This window comes from Nanorana parkeri, unplaced genomic scaffold (genome assembly GCF_000935625.1).
Source record: "Nanorana parkeri isolate BGI_ZX_2015 unplaced genomic scaffold, ASM93562v1 scaffold625, whole genome shotgun sequence".
Lineage (NCBI taxonomy): Eukaryota > Metazoa > Chordata > Amphibia > Anura > Dicroglossidae > Nanorana > Nanorana parkeri.
The window spans coordinates 865,963-893,401 of record NW_017306893.1 but is presented as its reverse complement, the minus strand read 5'-3'; the positions used below and the strand labels follow the sequence as shown (position 1 = coordinate 893,401).

Below are 27,439 nucleotides of genomic sequence, written 5' to 3'. Positions count from 1 at the left end.
TTTTTTTTTTCTCTATTCTGACATGCTCGTGTCAGAATAAAGAAAAAAGACACAGCGGGGTTTTTCTCCTTGGCGGCCAGGAGCCGGAGACTCCCGGGGCGCCAGGGAGAGTTAGATGTTTGGAGATCAGTGTCCCTGGTTAGCAACCAGGGACGCTGATCTCTCTGAAAGTGGCCGGAGCCAGCCGTAAGATCATCCTGTGGAGAGGGTAGTGTTAGATACAGATTTAGATGGACTTGACTAACAAATTAAATCCGAACTCCAGATAACACATTTTAAGAAGTTACAGCAACAGTTTTTTCCTTTTTATATAAATGTTTTGATTTGAATAAAAGATGACCATTGTAATCACCCCTGTCATTGTTAAATGGCTTGTCTCAACCCTCTCTGCCATTTTGCTGGACAGTTTGGTCTGTTAAAGGAAGTTGGAAAATAAACAACTTACTGGCTGGATCACCAGGTAGAAAAAAAGGGAAAAGTAGCTTTAAAACAAAAAACAAATGCAGCCACTACAGTTACGGATTGATATTAGATACATTTTAGCCTCAGACTCCATCCCCACTGCATAGAAGAGCTGATCTGATGTACAGCTTGTACAAATTACAACAAGAGAAATCCATTGGTGACTTCACAATGTCATAATCAGCAACATCTGAAGTTTAAGGGGGGGGGGCAATCTGTTGTCAACTCACTCATGAACGTCATTGAAAAAAGCTGTATTATGCTTGACCCCCACAGTCATCCATCGCAAGACATGCATTGGGAACAGCTGCTAAAATGAACTGGTCACCTCATTTGTCCCAAACACGTTCAGGCTATGCCCAGTGGAACCATAAGTGATATAAAAATCAAAATGTTTTTTAATTATTTCAAATGTTGTTCAGTCACTTACAATGAATGCTGCTCCTTGATGTTAAAACATTTTTCTTTTCTGCAAAATTAGCTGGTCCCTCAGCACTGTCCCTGATATCTGTTTAAGGGTGGCTCATTTCCCTTGCAGGGTCCTATGGAGCCACCCCATAGCAATCTGTGTGTGTCTCCACAAATACAGCAAGGAAAGTCACTTCCCTCGCCTCTGCTCCCCTCTCTTCTCTCTTCCCTTTTCCAAGATAGTAGAGGGGCAGCTGCCTGAGACTGCTCTTAGTCCCTATTCACACCAATGCGTTTTGTAGCTCAAATCTTGGAGCTACAAAATGCTCAACACAAGGAAATCCATTGTTTTGTATGGCCTTTGTTCACACAAGAGAGTGGTTTGTTGCCTGCAGAAAAACGCCTGTTGCTGGAAAAAGCCCATTGGCTACATTTCTGCAGTTTTCTGTGCGTTTGGTCCTATAGGCTTCAATGGAAACGCCTGAAAATGCACAACACAAGCATTTTTTATGTAATTGTTTGTGTGTTTGTGTGTTTTTGTGCATGTTTGTTGGTTTACATTAATAGTTAGCAATTTGCTAGCTGAAAAGTGCGACTTAACATACGTGTCAGCAAAAACGTACAAAAACTTGCAATGATATACATGAAAACTCTGTCACCTAGCCTCATACTGGACAGGAAGTTTGGTGAAGCTGTGCTTAGAGAGTTGGAGTCAGCTGTTTGAAAACATGATGACTGAAAGGCCGGGTTCACACCTAGGCGGCATTGTTTTTGCACATTGAAAATGCGCGTTTTGACTGGCACCTTATGAAACATTGCAGGCAATGGACGAACGTGAGTACAAAACTCGCACAAAAATGCTCAACATGCTTCTGCTGCGCATTTGCGGGCGTTTCCATTGAGGTTTATGCGGCAAAAATGTGCTGTTAGCTGTCCAAAGAAGCTCATGTACCTTTTCAGGCATTTTCCTGCTGGCATTTTGCTGCTCTGGTGTGAACAGGGACCATTGAAAATCATGGGATTTCTGGTGTTGGGCATTTAAAAGTGCTTTTCCAACTGTTCAAAATGCCTAGGTGTGAACCAGGAATAATTGCTTGGGCAAGGATTTAAAGCAATACTTTGCTAGGCAATGTATCTTTGTTTGGGTTTGATTCATTATAGAAAGAAGTTTGAGAGTTTAATACTACTTATACCAGGCTTACAGTACCAAAGAACTGAAGTAAAACATCTAACAAAAGATTTCTCAAAATCCATTAAAATGTTTTCTTGATTTCTTGATGTATTTTCTAACAGAATAAATAAATATCTTGCTGCAAATGGAGGCCACAACCTTGATAGATTTTTTATTATTGAATATACTGGTACAATGCATAATTATTACACAAAAGCAGGATCAGAGTCCTTCAGGTGCTGACCTTTTCTTTTCAAGCAGTGTCAAATTAATTGTGAGAAAACAGGAACTACACCACATAACATATGACAGTAAAGGTCATTGTGTTCCTGCACAGTTATCTGGTGTTTGTATCTAAACGCATATTGTGCATTTTCTCCCACATGTGTTTCTGCCAAATATTTAATCATTTGATCTCAGTCCTTCCTGAATGGTCCTGATGATGATGTTCCATTTACGTGTTCTAACAAACACTTGCGTTGCGTTGCATTTTTAAAAGACTGCAATTGAATTGACTGATTTTCTACCTGCAGGTCAACACACCACAATGGAATCATGCAGGACTTTTCTTTTTCAACTAAAAAAAAAAAGACAGACTGCATTGCAAAGTATGGATTTTCTCATGTCGCTGCCTTTTGACTGCACTCAAAAACGGCACTAAAACTATTAGGCCTGGTTCACACCTGAGCATTTTGTAGCGCGTTCCTACGCTCTGCAAAACGCTCAAACAGCGAAATCCCATTATTTCCTATGGGTATGGTTCACACCTGGGCGTATTACAGGCCGTATGAACGCGCTACAAAATGCCCTAGGCCCAAAGAATTACAGGAGCTTCTTGGGGGCGTATTTGCCGCGCGTATCCATTGGGATACAGCCACGTAGCCCTCGGAAATGTGTGTTTGTCGCAAGTTTTTTACAGCGAATCGCGGTAAAAACATGCGGCACAAAACGCGCGACAAACTAAAGAGCCGAAGAATCCAGTCGTAGCTTCGGCTGATCCTTCGGCTCGCTTCAGCCGTCTCTGCCCTTCGGTTCAGTTGAACAGAAGGGCTACTACAGGCTATTCGCAATAGCCCGTACAGCAGCAAAAGGCAGCTGAGCCGTAGTGACACCCAAAGCATGGTGAAAGGTTGGGGAAGCCGACCGATCTCCACGCAAATAACAGCTTGGCGGAGTCAGCAGTGATCTCACGGCAGCAGTGATCTCACGAACCAATCTAGCGCTGAATACTGAAAAATGGCCTGGATGGGAAGGGGGGTTAACACCACGGATGTCAACTGGTTAAAAATAATTTTTCAACTGTTTTTTTCATTCATTTAACTGTTTTGCTATTCTGCTCGCTTGGTACCAAGCAGAATAGCTGAGCCGAATGCCGCCGAATGAAAATAGGAGCGAACGGCAGCGAGTGAGCTTCTGCACTTGGGCTCAGTCGAACATGCAGCCATAGTGCTAGCTGACTAAAAAAAGGTGCAAACTCCCTAAAAATGGTAAATAGCACTAGAATTAGGAATATGTTAAGTCAAGTCACATTGCCTACCATTTTGCAAATATTCTGAATTCAGACGTTGTACTTCCCTTACCCCTATGTACAGTGCTAGTTGATATTCCTAAAGTTGAACATACACCAATAAACTGTGAACCACAGACAATTAGAGGACATACTACCTGTCCAAAGGAACACCACTAGAGTAATACTTTGTAAATACAATTGGGTTTCCAGAACCCAGAGTCCATGCTGGAGATAGAATCTGACCTGGTGGCAAGGCAGTAAGTTCATATTTGTAGGAAAAGCTTGATGGGTATTGAGAGAGATTTGAGACCACTTTTTTGCTTGCTGTAGTCTATAGATTTGATTTAATAAAGGTAGAAAGTTTTCATTCCACAAAATGAAGGTCCATTTAGTGAATAAAGCGGAGCTGTGATTACATCGATCACGTGCAAGCATCCAGTTTTTGCCATTTTCATTTGATATTCAAAGTAAGCACAGCTTCATGTTGTTCACTAAACAAGGTGAAAATCCACTTTGCTGTGTAAGTATTCTCTACTCATTGAGTAAATAAACCACTGTGAGGTTTATTTAGTAAAGGAGAAGAACATGTTCACTTTGCAAGGTAAATTTTCACTTTGAAAAGGGAATTTTGATTTAGCTTAGTGAATGCGGTTAAAGAGAAAATTCACTTTCAAAAGAATACTTAAACATGTGTGAGAATACAATTAAAAACCCAGGATTTTCACTCACATATGATCAGATGATGTTAGCACAGATTCACCTCATTCACTAAGCTAAGTGAAAAGTGGCAAAGTGAACATGCTCTTTTCCTTTAGTAACTCATCTCCATTTAAAGTGCATGTATGCAAGAACTTAAATCTATGTGGCATATTAAATGAAAACTGTTCAAACAAGTGACATCATTTACTTTGCACCATAACCTCTGTGAATGAATACTTTCTATATCATATTTATTAATATAAATTATTGTTAATATAAATATAATATATTTATTATATATTGTCATTTGCAAAAATCAAGTAACCTATCATAAAAGGAAGTAGCTCACAAAGTATAAACTAAAAAGAACAATTTGCATATGATGTGCTTGAAAGAAATAGTTCTGGTTATGGTGCATTAATGGAAAAAAAATCACCTAACCCGTCACAATCTAGCCATCTTTCCTCTTGTGTTAATATTAAAGTGACTTTGGAGATTAAGCATAAAATAATCTTTTTAAATTACGTACAACATATGTTGTGCATTCACTAGATCAGCAAGGTGATAATGCGCCTAGAGATAGAGATCTTGGTAATGTGAATTTCATTTTACAATCACTGGGGAAGGCCATGTTAAAAAGGAAACAGCTTGTTGATTATCTGTTTTCACTTCCTCACAGATATATAGTTCCTGCAGCTGTGCCATACTGTTCACAGTGGAAGTTCCTTGGTGTTCAGACACAGGACCAAAATGAGCAACTGGGTGGTAAACGAAGGACTTTCCATCATTGTTATTGTAAGTATAAATATCTCATAATCATATCCTCTAGCACCTGTAAAAGTAATGGCTAGTACTACAAATTTTAAAACAAACATAATCATAGTTGCTTAATCTAATACAAGTCATTACTTTATATCAATATATGTAGTTTAAAACTGTTATGATATAACAAAATAATACTCCGCTAAAGAAAGCCACATCTTACCGCCAAGAATGTTTTTTTGTATGGAATGCTGAACAAATATGTATAACTATACCTAGGTATTTGATATACTTTACACTACTAAGATTTTGCTAGTTTTGAAGCTGCGATTCATTAAAAAGTATATTTATTTCGAATTCTCACTGCAGGATAGTGTTTACTAAAATGTCCTATACTCATTTTGTTACAATGCATTTTATTGAGTTTTTAAATATTACAAACATCTCAATATCAAAACATTAGACAATGCAAGGTAACATAAAAATTATTATTACATTCAACATCATAATGCTAGTACATATACCGTCACAATTAAATTGTTGTTGATGAGAGATTTTGAAATTGATTAAATTGTTGTTGATGAGAGATTTTGAAATTGATTACATTGTTGTTGATGAGAGATTTTAAAATTGATTGCATTTTTGTTGATGAGAGATTTTGAAATTAATTAAATTGTTGATGAGAGATTTTTTTAAAGTTCTTTGTTTATTGAGAAAAAAAGTCAGAAACATACAGGGTGTACAAATGAGCATCAAACATCTTTCCAAATATCAAAAGGGACAAAATAAATGTAAACAGAATTATGAGAAAACCATCACAATATGAGATAATTGGCTACAATTGATGTATATACAGATAACTGAACACATAGAGGGTTATTCACTAAGCCAAATGAATAAATTAGCCGAAGTGAACAGAGCTGAACAGCGTTCGGCTATGCACTTCAGCTCTGTACGGCCGATTCCAGCCGTACATCGGCTAAAATCAGCCGTACATCGGCTGGCTTTGGCTGGCTTCGGTCAGCCGAACATGCGGAAGTGCAGAAGCCGTTCGACTCAGCTAATCCAATGTATGGATCGGCTGAGCCGAAGCTCCGGCAGTTCACTCGTTGCCGTTCGCCCCTATTTTCACAGTACCCGAGCGGCAGTGAGTGAATAGCCGAATGTCGCCGAGCAGCATTCGGCTCGGCTATTCTGCTCGCTACCTCCGAGGTAGAGAGCAGAATATAACAAATTGTAAATAAAATTTAAAAAAATGATAGAAAAAAAAAACACATGTTAAAAAGTCATTGACTTGTAAAAGAAAGAAAAACAAAAAACAGCGCGGGGTCCCCCTCCCGATCCATACCAGACCATTTAGGTCTGGTAGGAATGTTAGGAGGGACCCCTATTTAAAAAAACAATTGTGTGGGGTTCCCCCCAAAAGTCATACTAAGTCCTCTGGTAGGTCTGGTAGGAATTTTAAGGAGGAACCCCACCTCCAAAAATGGGAGGGGGAGTAAATTCCCAACCAGATCCTGGAGTTAAGTTCTATTGAGTTTCACTGGGACAGTTATGGGTTTTAAACCCCTGTTCCTAAAACATATTTGTCCCTATAAGTGCCCAAAAAAGACCATTTCATTTGCATATTTTCTATACTGCATGCATCCTCCAGCATGTGTTCCTGTTCCATATTGTATCCAGCTTTTAAATTATATTAAAATTGAAGTATTATTAGGATTATTATTATTAAAAGTTTTATTTCTAAAGTTTACATGTCAGTGTTGTTATAAATGAAAGGACCATAAATTACTGAAATTTGGCAGCAAATCACAAAATTGTTTGTCTATAGCAATAAATAAGAGAAATGCCTCACCTAAAAAAAAAAATCAGCTTTAATCACTGTAATTATATTTTTCAGCTGGCATGGCTTGGACTAAACGGGTTCCTCTTTTGGTTTTATTACCGTGTATATGACCAAGAAAGGCGATTTATCTATTCTAGAGAGATTTATGGGGTACGTATCTGTGCTGATGATTACTTACTGTGTTTATGAAAATTCCCCTCTGCCAGTGTCAGTGTACCATCCATACACCATACATGGCAGTGCTTCTTATCAATAAGTGCCTCTCATTGGTCAGCACTGTCCAATGAGTGCTCAACAATTGCCAGCGAAATTCAAAATACAGAGTTCAGGGCTTCACTGCCGTGTACAAAATACAGATAGTACACTGGCTCTGGTGGAGGTTTTTTGGAAGGAGGAAACTCCATTTTCCCTAATTCAATGGGGAGTAACTATTTATCTATAAGTTTACTAAATGTCTAAAGGTGACCATAGGATCCCAACTTCTACTTCTAAAGTAATGTGATTTTTAAACCTTATCTTTCCTGAGAGATATATAAGTGTTTTTCTTATTAACTATAGGTTTCTAAAAAGTCTTAAGTAGACCATAGGTAGCTACAGCTTTCCCTTCTGATTGGCATTTTCTTTAAGGAACATCAAAAGTAAAAGTATCAAGTCAATGAAAAAAATTAAATCAGCTAAGTACATTCCAGGTGCATCAAGTTCAGGGCTCTTTTGTCAGCAAAGCCCATACTTGCTGCTGATTGGAGAGCTCTGGCTCTGACTCAGAATGGGTCATGTTGCACTTTTGCAGAGAGATTACTGCTTTCGCACAGAGAGCAAAGGTTCCACTCTGCAGCATGCTGCCAGTGGACCGGCTTTTCTACTCAGGTTGTGTATTCTTTTAAAGAAAACAAACTGTAACACAATGAACATATTTTTTTGATGCGCCTCAAATGTATTTTGGTGATTTAACTTACAGTTCAGTTGGGCTTCAAACAGAAACTACACCCTTAGCTTAGAAATGACAACAAAGGCATCTTTAAAAATGTTCGACACAGGTAGTCCCCGGGTTATGAACAAGATACTGTAGGTTCTGTAGGTTTGTTCTTGAGTTGAATTTGTATGTAAGTTGGAACAGGAACATTCCTTAAGTGCAACTCCAGAACAAACATTTTTTTTTTAGTTTTGGATAGCATGAGGAAGGGTTAAGCCCCTGTAACGTTTGTTTTGCTGTCTGTGCCCGTGTTCAGCAGATTTCCCTACACTTTCTGTTCCTGTGACAATTGGATTTTGAAAAATGTTGGCTTGTTGTGGAAACATGGATTGGTGATTAAGCTTCAGTGGAGACATCTTTTTCTCATGATAACTCTTACAGGAGTGAATTTCCCTTCCTAGGGGTAGATTTCCTGTTGTCTCAAGAACAGGAAGTGAGATTAAATCTTTCTAATGAGGATGCGGACAGCAGTAAAAAACCCACACCATACTAACAAAAAAAACAAAAAACATTTGCATTGAGTTCTACTTTAAATGCAACTTGGACAGACGTTTGTACAATTTCCTGTAATGTACAGTACCAGACCCGGAAGAAGAGGTGGGAACCCCTCGTCTGCACGTCTAACAAGAGCCAACTTCCTATAATGTACGTACAGTACTACAAACCAGACCCGAAAAGGTGGGCACCCCTTGTAGGCATGAGCGCGGTAGCATTATAACTACCGGAAGGTTGCGTGGTACACTTTGGCTGTACAGTAATAGCCTCCATTTATAAGTACGAGTTGTACGTAAGTCAGATGTTCATAACTCGTGGACTGCCTGTAGTGGCAATCTACAAACAGATACTTATTATTATATTATAATAATTAATACATTATTCGCTATTGGGCCAAAGCAATAGCTTTGACTGATTCGTCAAACCGAAGGGCTGCTGTACGGGCTATTCCCAATAGCCCATACAGCAGGCGAAGGCAGCCGAGCCGAACGCATATGTCTCGGCTTGCCTGAGCCATAGGGGGTGATTTACTAACCTAAACACACGCACGCACCAGGTGCGTGTGATTTTTACACAGCAAAGCGTATTTATCAACCAAAAAGTCTCTAAAAGCATATTTCCACTAATGCCATATATGGAAAAATCATGCACATGATGCATATATAATGCTGCTTCACAGTTTAGACAAAAATGGTTAGCTCATGCATTTACATTCCTGCATTCATCAACGCAAGCAACACAATGTAGAGCTAATTTACACAACATCACCTTGTAAATCATGCAGGGCTTTGCACAACACACCTGCTGGGTGTGTACACACTACAAAGGTGTCTAGATTCCACCAATAGATCATGCTGGGAGGGAACACACTACAGAGGTGTATACTTGTTTGTGGCGTGTTTATAAGGTTAGTAAATCAACCCCATAGTGACAGCTGAAGCATGGAGAACGGTCTGATATCACAGCTGGCTCTGCCCAGTTGTTGTCCTTCAATGACAGACCAGCGTCCTCAGGTTATTTGAGGAGAATGGGCTGTCATTAAATGTCGACACAGCAGTGCTTTACACAGCACACGCTATCCGGATCTTTTTATTGCTCCGGTCATATTGTCCTACGGCTTGTTTTTATCTTCAACATAGTGAGTACCTGTCAGTTCACCTTTATGCCTGTCTTTTTGGATTAAACAATATTGCACCAGGAAAGGCGCCTCTTCTTTTGTGTTTTTTGTCATTAAATGACAACTGGGCAGAGCCAGCCGTGACATCATGGGTGGCTCCACCCAATTGTTTCGATTTGTCCAGGACCTATGGGCAGATTTTCAGGTGCTGGACAAATGTAATGAGTTGGGGCGGAGCTAGCAGTGATATCACCGCTAGCTCTGCCCAATTGTTTATATGTTGCCGGCATCTGTCAGAATGTCATTCTGTGTCGGTGTTTGTTGCAAACGGGTCAGGTGGGGAAACCCACACATCATTTTTTTTTGGTAACTTGGGGTCCCTCCTAATATTCATACCAGACCTAAAGGGTCTGGTATGGTTTGGGAGGGGCATCCCATGCTGTTTTTTTTTTCTTTTCTTTAAAATGTTTTCTTTTTTTTATCTTTTATTTAAATAATTTAAATATTTTTTTTCATTTGTTTAAATTTTTTCTATTCTGCTCGCTACCTCAGAGGAGCCAAGAATAGCCGTGACGAATCCCGCTCGGCAGCATTCGACTACTCACTCCCTGCCGTTCTGATCTATGAGAATAGGGGGGAATGGCAGCGAGTGAACTGCTGGAGCTTCAGCTCAACCGGCCCAGATGTTGGATAACCCTCTTAATGTTTCACCCCATTGTAACTGGCAAATCTGCTATTAAGGCTGGCAATTAATTGTACCGTAACACATTACATTTAAGCTGCAGCATCACATGTACCCCCAGGAAATAACATGTTACTCCTGACAGTTGGTTGGTTTTTGGTGACTCTTTCCATATATCTTCAATTAAAGACTTTTGTCACCATACTGAGTTTATATTAGTAAACTAACACAAATGTATTTTATCATCCTGTTCTGCAGTTAGCCCTAGCCTGGGCCAGAGCTCCAGCAGCATGCTTGAACTTTAACTGCCTGCTCATCTTACTGCCAGTATGTAGAAATCTTCTTTCCTTTCTCCGTGGATCAAGTGCGGTAAGAATAAAGTTAAAGTGAACTTAACCAAACAATGAAAACAAATTGCTATAAATCCTAATTGGCATAAAAATTCTATTCTATACAATGGCTCTTGCTCAGAAATGTTCTGTTTATATGATGTTAATAGTAGAGAACTCTAGAGAATACACCCGGCCTCTGGGTATAGTTGGTAATTTTCTGGGAGCATTGGGACAGCCTTTTTGACCCCCTGTTTCATTATAGATTGAAAACAATAGATTTTTGGAGTACTGATTGGTAACCAAAAATCATGTTATCTAGGCTGTCTAGGCTGGTTTTTTTTTACTCATAACAAGAATAAGGTCCTTCTTAATTCAAAACAATAAAAATATTTAATAATGCTGACTTTCATATTTTAGATTCACACATTTAAATTTCATAGATAGGTTCACTTTAATTTAAAGAGGTCTGTCTTTCAAGTTTAACATGAACCTGTAATAAATTATATGGGGGTTTTTTTGGCAAAGATTTTGTCAGTTAGTTATTTCTATAAATAAATAAGACAGTTGTGTATTTTGTGTGGCACTTACAAACAAAAGAGGGAGGCAGGCAGACACCATTACTGCAACAATAATTCTGCCACAGGAAATCACAATTGTTCCACCTGTTCCCAGGATAGGGTCTTTGTTCACTCCTGTCAAACCAGCAGAATTACAATTTTTCTTTCAAAGAAGAATGAGTTCAGGGGCACTCTTTATTGCAAAATGTTCAAGGTTACAAACATTTAAAAGTCTAACAAATAAATCACTTGGGAAAGTGTGCAGATACCACACAAAACAGTTGTTGGCATATAGAATATTATTTTACTGGCTGTATGCTTGACTTGTTCCAGGTCAGCAGAAAAAAAAATCAACAGTGCTAGCTCATGTATATTTATCTTTCATTGATCTTTGATTATTTTGCATATTTTTTGGGTCTAGTGCTGTTCTAATAGGATCCTTTTATGCTGAAAAAACAATGATGATGTACAACGTGTCCAACAACTAGATTTTAGTTTCCTCTGGGCAAAACTAAAATATGATTTTTTGGGGTTGCTTGGTAAATTCTTTGGGCTATTGCATTATAGTTTTGATGTATTGTTCCATGTTGGCGTTTTGTTACTTAAATGCATGGAATCTGTAAGTCATAAATTTTATTTATTTTTTGTAGAAAAATTTAAGCTTGTTCTTGGGCTCAGTATGAATATTCTCTTTGTTCTTTTTTTCTATACCTGCAGTGCTGTGGGAGAAGTATACGAAGACAGCTGGACAGGAACCTAACTTTTCACAAAATGGTGGCATGGATGATTGCCCTACATACAAGTTGGTGACATTCAATTGTTCATGTTTTGCAGTATTAAAAGGGATTTCTCTATCCCACCTGTATATATTTTTTACAATTCAACTATGTGGAGAAAAATGGCTAGAGTTAGGCTCTATTATTTTGCTAAATATAAGTGTCATTGTTGTATAGTATGTTCCTATTTAATATACTGTATTTACTTAAGCTTTTGTTTCCTGCCTCAGCTATCCATACTGTGGCACATTTGTTTAATGTGGAAAGGCTTGTGGATGCCAGAGTGGAAGCGAATGGTACAATTCAAGCTGCTCTTTCTGGCCTTGGGGACAGGAGTAATGAAACCTACCTTAACTTTGTTCGATCAAAAGTACCAGTAAGTAGGATACTAACTCTGGACTTGTTTCATGGTATGTGATTGAACTTTTTATCAGTTGAAGAAAAACTTACAGTTCCATTACAAGTGTATAACAAATATAATGTCTTTGTTTACAACTCGTGACAGGCAGCTTAGGTTCAGTTTGTGGGTGAATACAGCAAATGCACTGAAAACTTTGCCAGTCAAAGTCAATGGGAATCGTATCTTGAAAATCAGTTCTCTCCATTTTCAAGGCTAATAGGCAAGGGATTGTCAAATAGAGGTTATAGGAAGCTGGTCTTTGCCCTGGGGGACATGTATCAATGCAGGGAAAAAAAAATTACAGTTTTGGCCGCCCATTTCATGCAACTTTGAGAGTGTCATGGGAAAAACACCAATTCTGCAGCAGCTTGGGGTTAAGCGACACAATGGAAAGGTAACTATATAGTATCTTCTATTACAGGCTGGGGTTATTTTACTTTTGTCCCTGTTGTGGCAAGGTAACTTTAAGAAATAATAATTCATGCACCAGCATCTAGTATCTGGTGAAACAGTAATGTATCATTTTTGTGTTAGAGAATGCAAGTGGAATTCTGTTTGGTTGATAAAATCCGCCCTCATTCAAATCAGTATTATGTTATTAGTATTTTTAAACTCATACATTTACAGTGCAAGTATTATAATATTCAAATTGATGGTGTTTGTAGAATCTGGAAATTCATATGAAGAATGTTCTAAACAAAATGTTCTTACTTATTACAGAATCCAATAGGAGGAATAAATGTTGCATTTACATTTCTTGCCGGCCTCACAGGAGTAGTGATTACATTGGCTCTCATTCTAATCATTACTTCTTCTACAAAAACCATTCGTAGATCATATTTTGAAGTGTTTTGGTACACGCATCATCTCTTTGTCATCTTCTTCATTGGTCTCATTATTCATGGAGTTGGGTGTGTATTGAATGTATATCTATGCTAAATAACTTTTAATATGCCTTTTGTAGGTTTTAGTCTAATAAGAAATTGACATTTGCCAGTCATGTATCAAACAGAACTCATAACCCGGTCTAAACCTTCAATTTTCTACTATTTTTTTTATGTTGCCTTGTGAGATTTCCACTTGCTTCTGTCTGACACCCATTAAATAATGAGGCTTTAAAAATAGACAACATCCACCAAACCAGGACCTTGTGCTTTGGAAGAGAATTTTGTATAATTTTTAATTGTAAATGGGAATTGAATGGAAAACTACCTAAAACAAAAACAACAAAAAAAGTTTTAGTCAGAGTTCTACTGTAAATCTGAGTACAGGTAATTTAAATGTTATTACACCCTTAGTCTTCTTGTAAATCCAACATCATATGACTGATTTTGTTTATGAACTTTGAACAATACAAATGTAATTATTATTATTAGATTTAATTATATATTTTTTGTTTTTTTAGGAAGATAGTTCGAGGACAGACTCCCGACAGTCTTAAAAATCATACGCCAGAAATTTGCAAGTCGAATTATAGTGAGTGGGGTCAAGATCCCAAATGCCCAATACCCCAATTTTTTGGAAATGAACCAGTGGTATGGATTTTTCTTTTGAAAAACTAGACATAACTATTTACAATCAAAATCGAAATCACTTAAGCTTTTGAGTATTGCCTTTTCCCCAATGTGTGGAAACTCATTCATGGTTTCCAGTACCCGTGTTTGCAAGCAGACCAAATTAATCTTTGTGTTAGATTGGCAGATCTTTGACAGATTTGCCCAAATATGCTAAATCTATGTTTTTGACACTTGAACCAAGGTTGCAAATTTTGAAACCAAGCTGATGCTTTTTTCATACAAATACATGGGGTCATTATAATTAGAGATGCCTCCTGTTTATGCTACTGGTCAAATACAGCCAGATTACCACCTAAAATGTTTCACTCCTCTACAGTAATCATTTGTATGTGGAACTTGGTTGGTCATACACAATGAGACAAATTAAGTAATGCAACAGATTAGACTTGCTTGACCAGACAGGGAATGTGTTAACATGACATTGATGGTGAGTTCTTCCTGCCATTGGAAGATTTTGTTGTTACATGCAGAGACTTTTCATTCCCTATAGGGAAAAACAAATTGACATTTCTCCTCCTGCGGGCCTGGCAGCAGACATACATTTCTTCATTTGTGAAGTGATGAGGATTTTCTAAGTTCTGAGTTCTGATCTGCCATTCTCCAGCTGCTGTGGGCTGTATAGGTGTAGACACCTAATGTCTCCTTAAAGAGAACCAGCCACCACTAAGCTATCACCTAGGGCACTTGTTAGTTAAAAGAGAGCTATAGCCAAACTTTTTTTGGCTTTAGTTCTCTCTGGTGCCAGAGAAGTAGAGTTACTAATGTACTCTTGTGACCCAAAGTCAGCATATAGCGGACTGTTGCCCGCTATATGCTGAAAGCACAGAGCCGACAATATTGCTGGCATACACCCTGCTGCCTTACTGACAGCTGGCTCTACCTCTCCAGAGCCAGAGGCACATGTGCCCACCCCCTCCGCTGTCTGACCTTCCAACGGGCACTGCAGGAACAGAGAGAGGGGAGGGGGTAATCCCTGAGGGGAGTAGTGAATGACAGTTGCCACTCTCTTCAGGGAGAAGCCGTGAGCTGAGTAATCAGCGGTTTGTGATCACTCAGTTCTCAAACTATAGAGCCAGTTCGTGATGGCTGCAGTGTTACATGCCAGTTCAAACTATTGGGAAAAGTACATTTTACTTTAACAATAGTTCTCATTTAAAGTTTAGTAAAGCTAATACATTTTTAATACATTTAATTAAAAACACCCCCCCCTAAAAAACATTACCCCACAATTTTTTTAAAGTCCTTGCTCCTACATACATGTACATACAAACACAAACACATGCGTTTGGTTTACCTACATATAAATATGATGATTGTGCCACACACGTTAGGTATTGTCACACTCTGGATCAGACAAAACAAATAAAAACGAAAAACATTTTCATGCAGTTCGTCAAAGGAAAAACATTTTTATGCTGTTTTGCAGAGGCGGCTCTAGACTTGATGATGATGAAGCCTTAGGCTGAGCTGAAATGTGAGGCCCCCACTTACACCCATGCTGAAAAAAAATGCATACGATAATTAAAAATGAGCTGTGATGGTAGAGAGAGGTGGACGGGGCCCAGGGCAAGCGCAAGGATTTTTGCCTACATAGGCCCCAGCTCCCCAGTGCCCCGCAGATGGCTGACTATGCAGCCTTACGCTAGCACTGGCCCTAGTCCCGTGTCACCCAGGAGGTGAGCTGAATTAGACCAGGAGTCAGCAAGCTTTTATGCACTGAGTGCCATTTTTTTGCAACCATCAGACAACTGGGTGCCAATGAGCAATAGTGCACCACAGTGTTAGTTCAATTTCAATTTTTACCCTCATAGTTGTACTGCTAATAGTACGTTAAATTCACGAATTAGTTTAATGTGTTTACCTCGCAAGTAGCAGTACAACTATAAGTGGAAAAAATGAATAACTGGTGCACATATAAAACATGTTCATATTTTATGTGCTGAAAAGTAAACTGGACCTGCAGACCCCAGACAAGAACCAATACATGGCAGACCTCAGACCAGAACCAACGCACGGCAGACCCCAGACCAGCACCAATAGACTGAAGACCTCAGACCAGCAAAAACGCACGGCAGACCCGAGACTTTAAACAATGCACGCAGAGCACAGACCAAAACCAACACACAGCAGATCCCAACGCATGGAAGAGCGCAGACCCCAATGTATGGCAGGGCGCAGACCAGAACCAACGCACATCATAGTGCAAACCAGAACCAACGCACAGCATAGTGCAGACCAGAACCAACATGCGGCATAGAGCAGACCAGAACCAACGCACAACAGACTCTGCCCCAAACTAGTGTTATTATATAATGTATACTGGTCAGCTTACCATTCCATAAAGAAAAGGAGGTATCCAGAGTGTGCCATTCCCACAGAAAGTGTGCAGCAGCCCTGGAGAACGTTTCCATGGAAACCAGGAAGCTTGTAGAAGCCCAGCAAGTCCTCTCCACATGCTCAGACGGCGAGGGGTGGGCTCTGTAGAAAGCCAGATCTGATTGGATGTTGCTGTCAGAGCTGCTGGCTGCTCTGTTTCCCGGCTCTCTCTCCCTGCTCTCGCTCTCACTGACAGTCTGACACAGGGAAAGTAAGGCTGGGCTGGGGGTGAAGCTGCGTCCTGGCAGAGGAGCGATCTGATCATATAGACAAAGATAAAGTCCTGCCCCCCCTACACCAGGCACGCCGGCCCTGCCGCCACCTGCTGTAAGTTAGGCGAGATAGGCGGCAATGAGGCCGCTGAGAGCGCGGGGCCTTAGGCTGTTTTGGATTCAGGGCCAACGAGACTCTGAATCCCAAACAGCATAATGAAACTGCAGAACAAGTGGCGTCCATATTAGGCACCGACGCATTCTACGCATGCGCACCGCCATTTTGAAGTGTATCTTGGTATACCAGATTGCGCTGCGCATGCGCAAAACGCACCAGCGGACAATAGCGGCGGCCGCACGTTCTGAATATACATTTATGTATGCCCGAATATAGTTTTCGTATATTCGGGCATATAATAAATTTGTTATTTTGGATTCGGACGAACCGCCGAATCAACTGAATTTCGTTGATTTGCAGGTTCGTCCGAATCCAAATGCACATGACTAATCTGGATTGAGAGCAATAATTCTAGGGCCACTATTTATGGTTAACTCTAAGCTGATTACCTTAATTCGAGTGCACCTTTTACTGAAAATGTGGGTTTGGTAAACTGTTGTGCTGCTATCATGTGACATAAATGCAACTACCAACATTTAATTTTCTAGGGACTCTGCTTTCAGAAACATATAATTTTGGGTGGTATTTTAACATGTGTGCAAAAAAAATAAATGGAAAAACAGCTCTGGCAGCGAAGGCGTTAAAGGATAAAATTCCTCAATTAGGTAATTTCCTCATTTAGTGCTTCAGCAATAAACAGTCATTTTGTTGTGCAATATATATTACGCCATACCACTACATCAAAATAAACAGGAAAAAGCCCCCAAACATTTTCTTTCATTAGAACTACATGTATGACTACCTACTCAAACTAGGCATATTTCCATTCATTATTCTTTGTGTACTGTTTAGAAAGCACCAGTTCCACTAGAGCTGTCCAAACCATGACAAAACTTGGCTTTTGGCTTTTCAGTTCTCTTTTGTTAAGCCTCCATACTTTCGGCTTAGCTGTGTGCTGGCTGTTGTGTTAAGTGTTCTCTAGTTCTCCATATTAAGGACCTTTAATACCTGTGCAATCAGCAGGCTTGGGGAGCCTGCTGTGCAAGGTGGGAGAACTATCAAATATCTGAGGCACTTCTTGACACACTCTCCTCTCTCCAGGGTTTCCAACCCACCCTGTGAGTAGTGATATATGGGGGGGGGGAAATGTCTGCCCCGGGCGCCCATAACTCTGGTTACGCCACTGCCTGAGGGCCTAGGGGTATGGGAAGTTATGGAGATCTCCCCTCCTGGGAAGTGTCCCTAAGTTACTGGCTGCTATGGAGTGATACAGGCCTTGAGGAAGCAGAGCTGCAGTTTTCCCCCACATGGAGGTGGTAAAAGACTGAGTTAGGGGAAATCACACAGGAACCTCCCCATTGCTGTCCTGCATTGAACCCTAAGACTGAACACACACTGGAAGCTCAGTTGCAAAGAGCCAGATTTCCAGTTATGCATCCAGCCAGTTAAGCCCTGTGAGAGAGGGACCCAGAAAGCTAGAAGATTATGCAGACAACCAAAGGATTGTGCTTTGATGTAATTCTACAGGTATCCTCTGCTCTACAGGTATCCTCTGCTCCCTTTAGCCTCTTTCCCTACTCTCCATGCACATGCTATTAAAATATATTAAAATCTACTAAAAGTTTCTGGCGCCCCTCATTCATACCACCAAATGACAAGAACTCTACCCTGAGGAGGATGCGCCTAGGACAGTTATTATCATGTAAGTGGGTCTGGAGCATTTAGAATGTCACTATTTGTTACAGAGAAGCCCTAGTTCTTAGCTATGTGCTGGGGGCGGAAAAATAAAATGTTATCTGTGGGATAAGGAATGGCCACGGACAACTTTATGCACATTTGGAATGAATATTCATTCTAAACAATGCTACAAACTATTGCTACTACTATTTTTCAGTGACTGTAATCAAGGCACCAGTCTTTTCAGGTGCAAAAAACTGACTAATACATTTTACTGTGCCCAACATTCTGGTTCGGGTACAGCCCACCTTTGTTCTTGAATAATGTCGGTCACATTAAAGTACTTTTATATATACAGGTGAAACTCGAATAATTAGAATATCGTGCAAAGTTCATTTATTTCACTAATGCAACTTAAAAGGTGAAACTAATATATGAGATAGACTCATTACATGCAAAGCAAGATAGTTCAAGCCGTGATTTGTCATAATTGTGATGATTATGGCTTACAGCTCATGAAAACCCCAAGAACCCCAAATCCACAACCTCAAAAAAGTAGATTATTACATGCAATCAATAAAAAAAGGATTGTACATAGAACAATATCGGACCTCTGAAAAGTACAAGCATGCATATGTACTCAGTACTTGGTTTGGGCCCCTTTTGCAGCACTTACTGCAATTACTTTTGCACGATATTCTAATTATTTGAGTTTCACCTGTATATAGATACATTTTAACGGATATTTTACAAGATCGAATGCATGTGTTTAACAACAGTTGTTTTTTTCTTAGACATGGAAATGGGTAGTAGCGCCAATGGCCCTATATGTCATTGAAAGACTTATCCGATTTTGGAGATCACATCAAAAAGTTGTCATTACAAAGGTAATGGTGTGCATTTTCCTATACTGTTGACATATAATTCATCATAGTCTAATAAACCAAATGTGAAAAGAATCCTTATTACTTAGAGGCTGTTTTTATTCATTCAAACAATGTGTTGTATTATCTATTTTTTTTACTGTTCAGTCACTAATTGATTTTAAATTGTAGGTATTTAGGGTTCAGAAAATGCTGAGGACCCTACTGACCATATTGATCCTTTCCCTTACTAGGTTGTTACCCATCCTTTTAAGACATATGAACTGCAGATGAAAAAGAAAGGCTTCAAAATGGAAGTTGGTCAGTATGTGTTTGTACAGTGTTCTGCAGTATCCAGACTAGAGTGGCATCCTTTCACATTGACTTCTGCCCCAGAAGAGGACTTCTTCAGCATTCACATTAGAATAGTTGGAGACTGGACTGATGAGTTAGCTAAAGTATGTGGATGTGAGAAAACTGAACTTCAGGAAGCTTGGAAACTGCCTAAGTAAGTGTTGTAAAACTGAGTAAATTCCCATACTGTTACTGTGCAATAGAATTCTGAACGTTGCTTGTAGTTACCCAATATAACATTTGATAAAACATTGCATATATCTACATTATCTGGGCAAAGGTGGTTGTTTTAGTGCTTCTCAGGCAAAAATAGACCAAATATGGACTACTGCTGTTTTTTGCAAAAAACAGCAGCTCAAATAAGCTCAATTATTTGGCTGCAGTGAACTGTGTTTGCTTCTAACCCCCTTTTGTGACATGCTCCTGTATATGTTAGCATTTACCATCACCAAAGATGGTAAGAGACCTGTCGGTCCCCACACTGGGATCTTTGTTCACAGGTGCAGAGAATCTGTACCCTCCGTGCACTGATGTAAATGGCGCCTAGATGTAAAGTCTTAGAAACCTCTTACCAGCCATGCCACACCACCAGTGACATATGCAGGGCATGGCACATATGGCACATGCTCCGAAGATCAGCCAAGGTTTGCCGACCCATGGAGCCAGCAGACAGTAGACTGCTACTGTCATTATTCAGCCCCTGCCGGCCGCCACTTCCAGCTAGTTACTAGGATGCCCTGCCTTGTTACCCAAACCTCATAAGGTACCCTGAGTCCCCTGCTGGCTGTCTGTAATAGGTTCTCACAAGTAGATCAGTGAATGCAGCTGCACACATCATCATAGCACAAGAGAAAGGGATGACCCCGTTCTACACCTAATATTCACTGACCTGATCTTAACTGATCTTCAGTGATCTGGACTTAATACATACCTTACTGAAGATGTTCCAATCTCACTGGTTTCTTGCTCTACCCACAGAGGTCTTATGCAAGTAGATCTCTTGATCCTGAGCCCTCTGCCTTACAAACTACTGCTCAAGCTTGGATTATATGTGGACATCTGGAAACATAAACCCCACCTTCATGACATGGCATCTTAGTCCTCCCAAATCAACCTTCCATGGAGATTTACTTACCTCCCTACTGTGAATAAAACTACAGTTTAGTTAATGTACGCTTACCCGCTTAATTCTGATATCCTCCCTCTGCTCAAAACTGGGATACCCTAATTACCATTCTTAAATTGTCTTTCTATGTGAATCCACTGACTGCTTTACTTGGTAACCCTGGGTACCCCCCAGGGGTAACAAACAGCTATTTCTTCACTGAGACGTTCACAACCCACCTTTCATGCTCCCACTATGGGGGACTCAAGCCTCTAGTCGATCTGTACCCTGATAAATGACCTTTCCAATTATGACATTTGTATGACACTGTTAAACATCAGGGCCCACAACACACATATAATTCTCATTTGGTTGCTAGACTTTATCAAACTATACTGACCCAAGCAGCAGACTGGAAGAAAGAGCTAGACTTTTCCCTTACAGAATGCATCTAAAACACCTATTTACTCTTAACTCACAAGACCTTCATTTCAAGCACAGCACAGCAACAAAATGTCAAACTACTTTCATGCTAGTACCATTGTCTGGCCACCCTCCACAGAATTCTACCTGCTCTTTTTTCTTTCCTGAACTACTATTCCTTGCTGTCATCTCCCACCTCTCAGTCACTCTCTCCCACTGGACAGATATAGAGAGCACATATTTTTCACAACATTCCTGGTTTTAATGCTACACACTTTGGACCATAATGTATTAATTAGTGGTATCATAACCTGTAACTTACTGTATGCACTTGTCCTGAAGTCAAGATATCGATTGTTATACCTGACAGACTCACATAACTGTAATGTGTTGCTGACGTATGGTTACAAGGTCTTTGCCTATTGCTGGATTATATCTGCTTTTTTTATGTTGTAAAATTTGAATAAAAATATATAGCTAGATAGTAAATGCAAAAGTATAGTTACATTGTTGTCTTTTTTTCCACAAGGATTTCCATAGATGGTCCATTTGGAACAGCTAGTGAGGATGTGTTCGATTATGAGGTTGCTATGTTGATTGGAGCAGGAATCGGAGTTACTCCATTTGCTTCTGTCTTGAAGTCTGTCTGGTATAGGTACTGCAACAATGCAACAACTCTAAAGTTACAAAAGGTAATTATAAGTTGATGAGAGAATAATGTGAAATGACACTTTTTAATTTTTTTTCTTATTTCTTCAGTCTTTGTTTGTGGCAATAAACAGTCAATTAACGTAACCAACAGGGAATTACAGACATTATTATGGTATATATGGACACACCAGACATAGACAGTAGCTATACATATCATTAAATTAAACCTGCCATAAACGCTTGGTTTCAAACAAATGTAAACTAAGCATACGATGAAACAAAGCATACTTAGAAGTCACCATCATTGAAAAACGCACTTACATGATCAGTAAATCTAGAAATATAGTCAATTTGATTATATGAAAATGTTGACTTTTCCTGTTCTAGTGATGGCTGGCTGCAATGAGCAATAGGGAGGTAAGGGAGAACAATACCATACTTTTTGTTTTTTATCTCTGGCCTTACTAATAATTTTTACCATAAGCTCAGGACTGTCCACATTTACTTTGCAATGAATGCAGGTCAGTACCAAATGCCAGTTCCTAAACTTTGTGTATCAAAAGCTGTGCTGGCATTGTGTTCAGTATTTAGCACAGCATTATTACAGAGCTATAACTACTGTTTTCACAGAAGAGATGAATGATCTCTTTTCTGATTCTGATTCACAGTGTGAAAAGTACACAGATAATGCAACTGTATAGGGGCAAATCCTTCATCTATGTCCATTTTGTTCCTATTGCTTTTTCCTATTTGGTGTATGTTTTGTGCTGCAAGCTGACTGCAGTCAATTGTGTTTGCATTGCCTGAACCTACATATGTTTTGTAGTCTGTTTAACCAAGGCTAGTGACCATGGATTAAGATTATTAACAATTTCAAACAGAAGCAAAGTTGAATCTCAGCTGAGCTGCCTATATGCATTGAATTATACGTTTTATTTTTTACAGGCCCAGGATGTCAGTTTATCTCACCTGCATAATAATAGGAACATCTATTTGATATATTCTTTTGTCACCAAATCATAGAAGCATGTCACACCATAAAACTGTGTGTGCCTTTAAAATAACAAAATATTATGCTACCTAAAGTTGTCCATAGATTATTATTATTATACAGGATTTATATAGCGCCAACAATTTGCTCGGCGCTTTACAAAATAGATAGATGATGCATGAATAGCCTTTACTGTTTATTCATTTAGAGTTAACAGTGAATGATGGCCCTAGAATTATTGTTACATGTGCTATTTGTGTGTTTGAATTTGTGTGTTGGGAGGAGGGGGGGGCAGCAGGGTTGCTTTCACATTTTTTTTATTGCTTATTTGTATGTATTGTTTTTTTCTATTTAATTTTATTTCTATCACCAGGGGTCTAAAAAGCCCCTATATAATCGCATTGGCAGGTGGCATGTAGTCTTTATGGAGGCATCAGGGGTCTATTAGGCCCTAATGTCTCCTCTACCCTCTGTTACAACCGATCAAGCACAGATCGTGCTTGATCAGCTGTTTACCTGGCTGTGCTGGCCAGAATGTAACAGCTGTGAACCTGTAAATGCTGAGAGCACCGTGCTTCCGGGTTTACTGATCTCAGAGCAGATCAAGTAACGGACTACCTCTGGGTTTTTCCTAATTTTGGAAAGATTTCCTCTCATTTCCTGTTGTGCCTGCAAGGACAGGAAACAGAGAAATTTCTCCAATGGAACACAGGTGAAAATAAAACCTGACAAGGATTTTAACCTACCCTACTTTATCTAAAACATATAAATAGTTTTGGCTTTAGATACACTACAATCATTACTAAAAGTAGGGATAGACCTAAGGTACAAATATGATGTTTGTCTGTCTTGCCAGTTCATTCCTTAGCTCTGCTAAGGATAACAAAGTTGGACGTATCTTTTTGTGCAAAACTCAATATTTCCATTTATGATACAAGTATTCACTGCTTCTTCCTGTGCATTAGTGGACAAGTATAAATATTTTAGTGAGATGTTGTTAGGATACATTGCATGATAATGAATGAGTTAGCCTAATGTGCAAAAAGCCCCAGGGAATTTTGTTATCAATATTTAAAGCGTAGTTAAAATATATTTTGTGTAACTAAATTATGTTTGTAATCAGACAGAGATAAGTTCCATGGAAACCAATAACTCCTTATTTTTAATTTAGCAATATAGATTGTTTTTTGCTGTTAACAAAATGGCCTTAGGTCTGCAGTAACATACTGTATATATGAATATATAAATATATGCATGATTGGATTTTCTGTGTTCCAGATTTATTTCTATTGGCTGTGCCGAGACACCCAAGCATTTGAATGGTTTGCCGATTTGCTGCAATCCCTGGAGACTCAAATGCAAGAACGAAATAATGCTGATTTCCTCAGCTACAACATCTACCTCACTGGATGGGATGAAAGTCAGGTGAACTTCATCACTTTTTCCTTGTAGCATTTACTTTGCTAATGTAAATGTGAGTGATTGTGATAATCCCTTTGTAAAAGCTCAGTGCAGGCTAAACTAATGGAAATTAGTTGACTCTTTTCTAGACGTCACTTTGTGAAGTTTCAGCCATTAGATTTACAAGCTGGAGTTCATTATCATTAGCCCACCATGGAGTCTACCTTAGTTACCTTATTAGCCTTGCTGCACCTTCTGTAAAGTAAAACACACAGAAATAACACAGAAACTAGTCATTATTAAATATTGGTTTTGACTGATTTTTGTCTGTCACAATAATCAGATAAAACAATTCCCAACCCAACCCAAGACCCAACTTACATAGAACAATATGTGTCTTGCAAAAATTTAGTTATCAGACATTGCGAGCACTGATGCATCTGGTGTCCTTGCTGTCACAAAAAGGGTCAGAGCTGTTGTAATAGTAACAGAATAAAGACTGTCTGTGTCTAAGTGTGGGCAACCAGACCTGCACGGATGTGTCGGTCAGCATGCAGCCTCGCACAGCTGCATCCTGTCATAGAGATTTGCAGGCAGCTGCACGCAGTTACAGGCAGCACTTGTTGCTCCTGGGAGCAGGTCTCTGCAGGGGCATTCAGCGCGTATGGATGTGCACTCCTGGGTGAATGAAACTGACTTTTACATAACATTTTAAATATAAAATAGTCAAAATAGGTTACAATGTGACTGCAAAACAGAAATGAAAACACAGCCACCCCGTGAAAGAAGAACTTTTAAACTTGCCTATTTAGTGGGTGGCATGTTAAATCTTATCTCTATTTAAGAGGCACCACTGCAATCCAACACTTCTGGGTGTGTCAGAAAGTGTCCCCCCCACAGGGTGCTGTGGTTTCTCCTGCTGACCCTTACATTGATACTAGTGATGCGGGGGACAAGGGGAGGGACCACAATACTCAGTGGGGAACACTATCCACACACTACACACCCAGAAGCAGCAGTGCCTAGAGCTCTTGAGTGAAGATTTATTACATGATGAACTTGAAAGGTAAGTATAAAACCCTGTTTGCCCAGGATGTAAGTGTTTTCATTGTTTTTGTGGTGACAGTATTTTTTTTTTTTTAAACCACGGCAATTATACTGAACTTCCCCTTGAGCACAGATTATCAACCAAATTTACTAGTACACAAGAAAGGGAAGTCAGCATAATAAAACATGTATTTTGCTCCATCTTTTTTTCCATCTTGTCACCCAGTCTGGTTGTAATCAATGTGGATCTTTTTTCATCCTAAGGCCACTGCATTTTCATTGCACCATGACCAAGAGAAGGATGTGATCACTGGTCTTAAGCAAAAGACCTTGTATGGAAGACCCAACTGGGAAAATGAATTTAAAAACATTGGAAGCACACATTCCAAGTAAGTCTCTCTGCTAACTATGTGGATCGTAAGTTAATCTAAACTAACATCTCAGTTTTGGTTGGATAAAAGTGGATTGATTCATTTATCCACTTTTTCTTTCACTTAATCATGGGATGCCCTGTCAGTATATGTTAATGTTTTCAGATACAGTTTCTCATGGTGTGAGACTGTCAACATTGCAGCAGAGAACTGTGTGCGCACCTAGTTTTGATACTGGCATGTCTCAGGGTAATGATCAGGAACCAATCAGGTTCTCTGTCATGTGTTTACAATGGCAGCCAATAATATTGTTCGCAGGTAGGCTGGAGAGGTTTGTTTACAAAGACAGTTCTTTTACTTCTTTGTCTATTATCAGCTTAAAAAAACACGAGCAAGGCATTTATAAAAGCCATGTTCCAGAAAAAAAACATATAAACAATGTAAAATTATTTAGGTATGCAACTTTGTCACTGAGTTATTGGCAAGTTGATCAATGCATATTGAAGCTTTTAAACTGGCCATCTAGGCTTTAATGACCTCTGATCATGAAGGGAGCAATCGCTACTCCTTACTTTCTGGGACCACCTACCAACTGTAGCAAGAGTGAATGGGTGTCTCTCTTTCAGTTGGATTCTTTGTTTCTTTTCTATTTAAGTACATCTTACTATAAATTATACATTATTGATTAATGGCTTAGCTTAGCTCAGTGTTTATATCCCTGTAAAGCTACCCACTAGAAGGCAATGTTGGGAGAGGGGAGGTCTGCTCTGCATTATGATGAATGATCAGCTTCCCTTCCAGGGGCACCTTATTCTCAGTAGAGCAGTAGGCAAAAACAGAAAGTGAATATGGTATATAGGGAAATCACTTAATTGTTGTCGCTATGAGCCAAATAAAGCTAAGAGGGGATTCACCCAGTCATCATCCACTTACATTTAAGTTCTGTGTGAAATCATCCTCACCTTTTGCTATAGAATACATTGGAAGACAGCAAAATGAAACATAATATTACCCAACATGTAATCAGAGAAAAAGAACACCAAAACAACACTAAAAATATAAAAGTCTTAGGAGGATGATCACTAAATCAGATGTTTTTTGTAGGTGGCAGCAGGAAACTGTAGTTGTCCACTCCTGGCAATCGTGCTTATTTATAGATTGTTTGTTTCAGATGTTAAATTGTAACTGTAATTGTAACTGTACCCAACCACATATAATGTCTAATATCAACTGTAGAGTACCTAACCATCTGTTCGTCCTTTATGCAAAACATGATCTATGATTTCCTTTTGTTCCCAAGCTCCAGAGTGGGTGTTTTCCTGTGTGGACCTGAAAGTCTTGCTGAAGACCTCAGTAAGCTGTCCATTGCAAACTCCAGTGCAGACCCCAGGGGTGTACACTTCATCTTTAACAAAGAAAACTTCTAAAATGAACAAAGAGTCTTCCTTCCATGAATTATGTTTGCATGTGTACCTTTCAATATGAATCTGTCAGAAGATGACTAGTGTTATACTTTTGGATCTCTATGAAATACACAGTTATCTTATATTTGAGAGCACAGTGTGCAGTCTCTACCAATTCCAGAAGCAACCATGGACTTTCCTAGCACTGAACTGTGTCAGGAATAGTGCTGGAGCAAAAATGAAAACTTATGGTTATAAATAAAATCAGAGCTGGTATAGATTGAGTGGGTACAGCCTTTCAGCTTCATTTTCAAATAATATGTAAAAGGTTGCCAGGTTGGAGGTTGCCATTTTTAGGCTTTGCAGATGCTTTTTCATTTCATGCAAATCAAGATTAGAACTGTACAGTTTAGTTTAGAGGCTTCAGAGGATGTTAGGCTTGCATTGTGCTAAATGAATGCAATGCAATATTTTTTAATGATACAATACTGTACATTCTCACATAACAATAAATGAAGATGCTTCTGCAATCAGCCGCACGAAACCGGTGTCTATAAAATCCAAATTTATTGTGATGAATTACATACAGACTAAAAACACAAAGCACACAGTTCACCCCTATCATGCATCCTTGCAATCCACACTTGGTGCACGGATGACTCTCCTCTGGAGTGATAGGC

The 27,439-nt window shown here is 39.3% G+C and overlaps 1 protein-coding gene across 1 annotated transcript; it reads left to right on the top strand.

Annotated features, from left to right (window-relative positions):
- Nucleotides 1-4,953: 4,953 nt before the first annotated feature.
- Nucleotides 4,954-26,812, top strand: LOC108792287 (cytochrome b-245 heavy chain). Its single transcript, XM_018563029.1, has 13 exons — nt 4,954-5,045; nt 6,913-7,008; nt 10,384-10,494; nt 11,732-11,816; nt 12,021-12,166; nt 12,911-13,101; nt 13,596-13,725; nt 18,945-19,037; nt 19,268-19,521; nt 21,425-21,587; nt 23,816-23,962; nt 25,250-25,374; nt 26,657-26,812. Exons 1-13 carry the CDS (start codon nt 5,001-5,003, stop codon nt 26,781-26,783), a joined length of 1,713 nt encoding a protein of 570 aa, XP_018418531.1. The 5' UTR covers nt 4,954-5,000; the 3' UTR covers nt 26,784-26,812.
- The last annotated feature ends 627 nt before the right edge of the window (nt 26,813-27,439 follow it).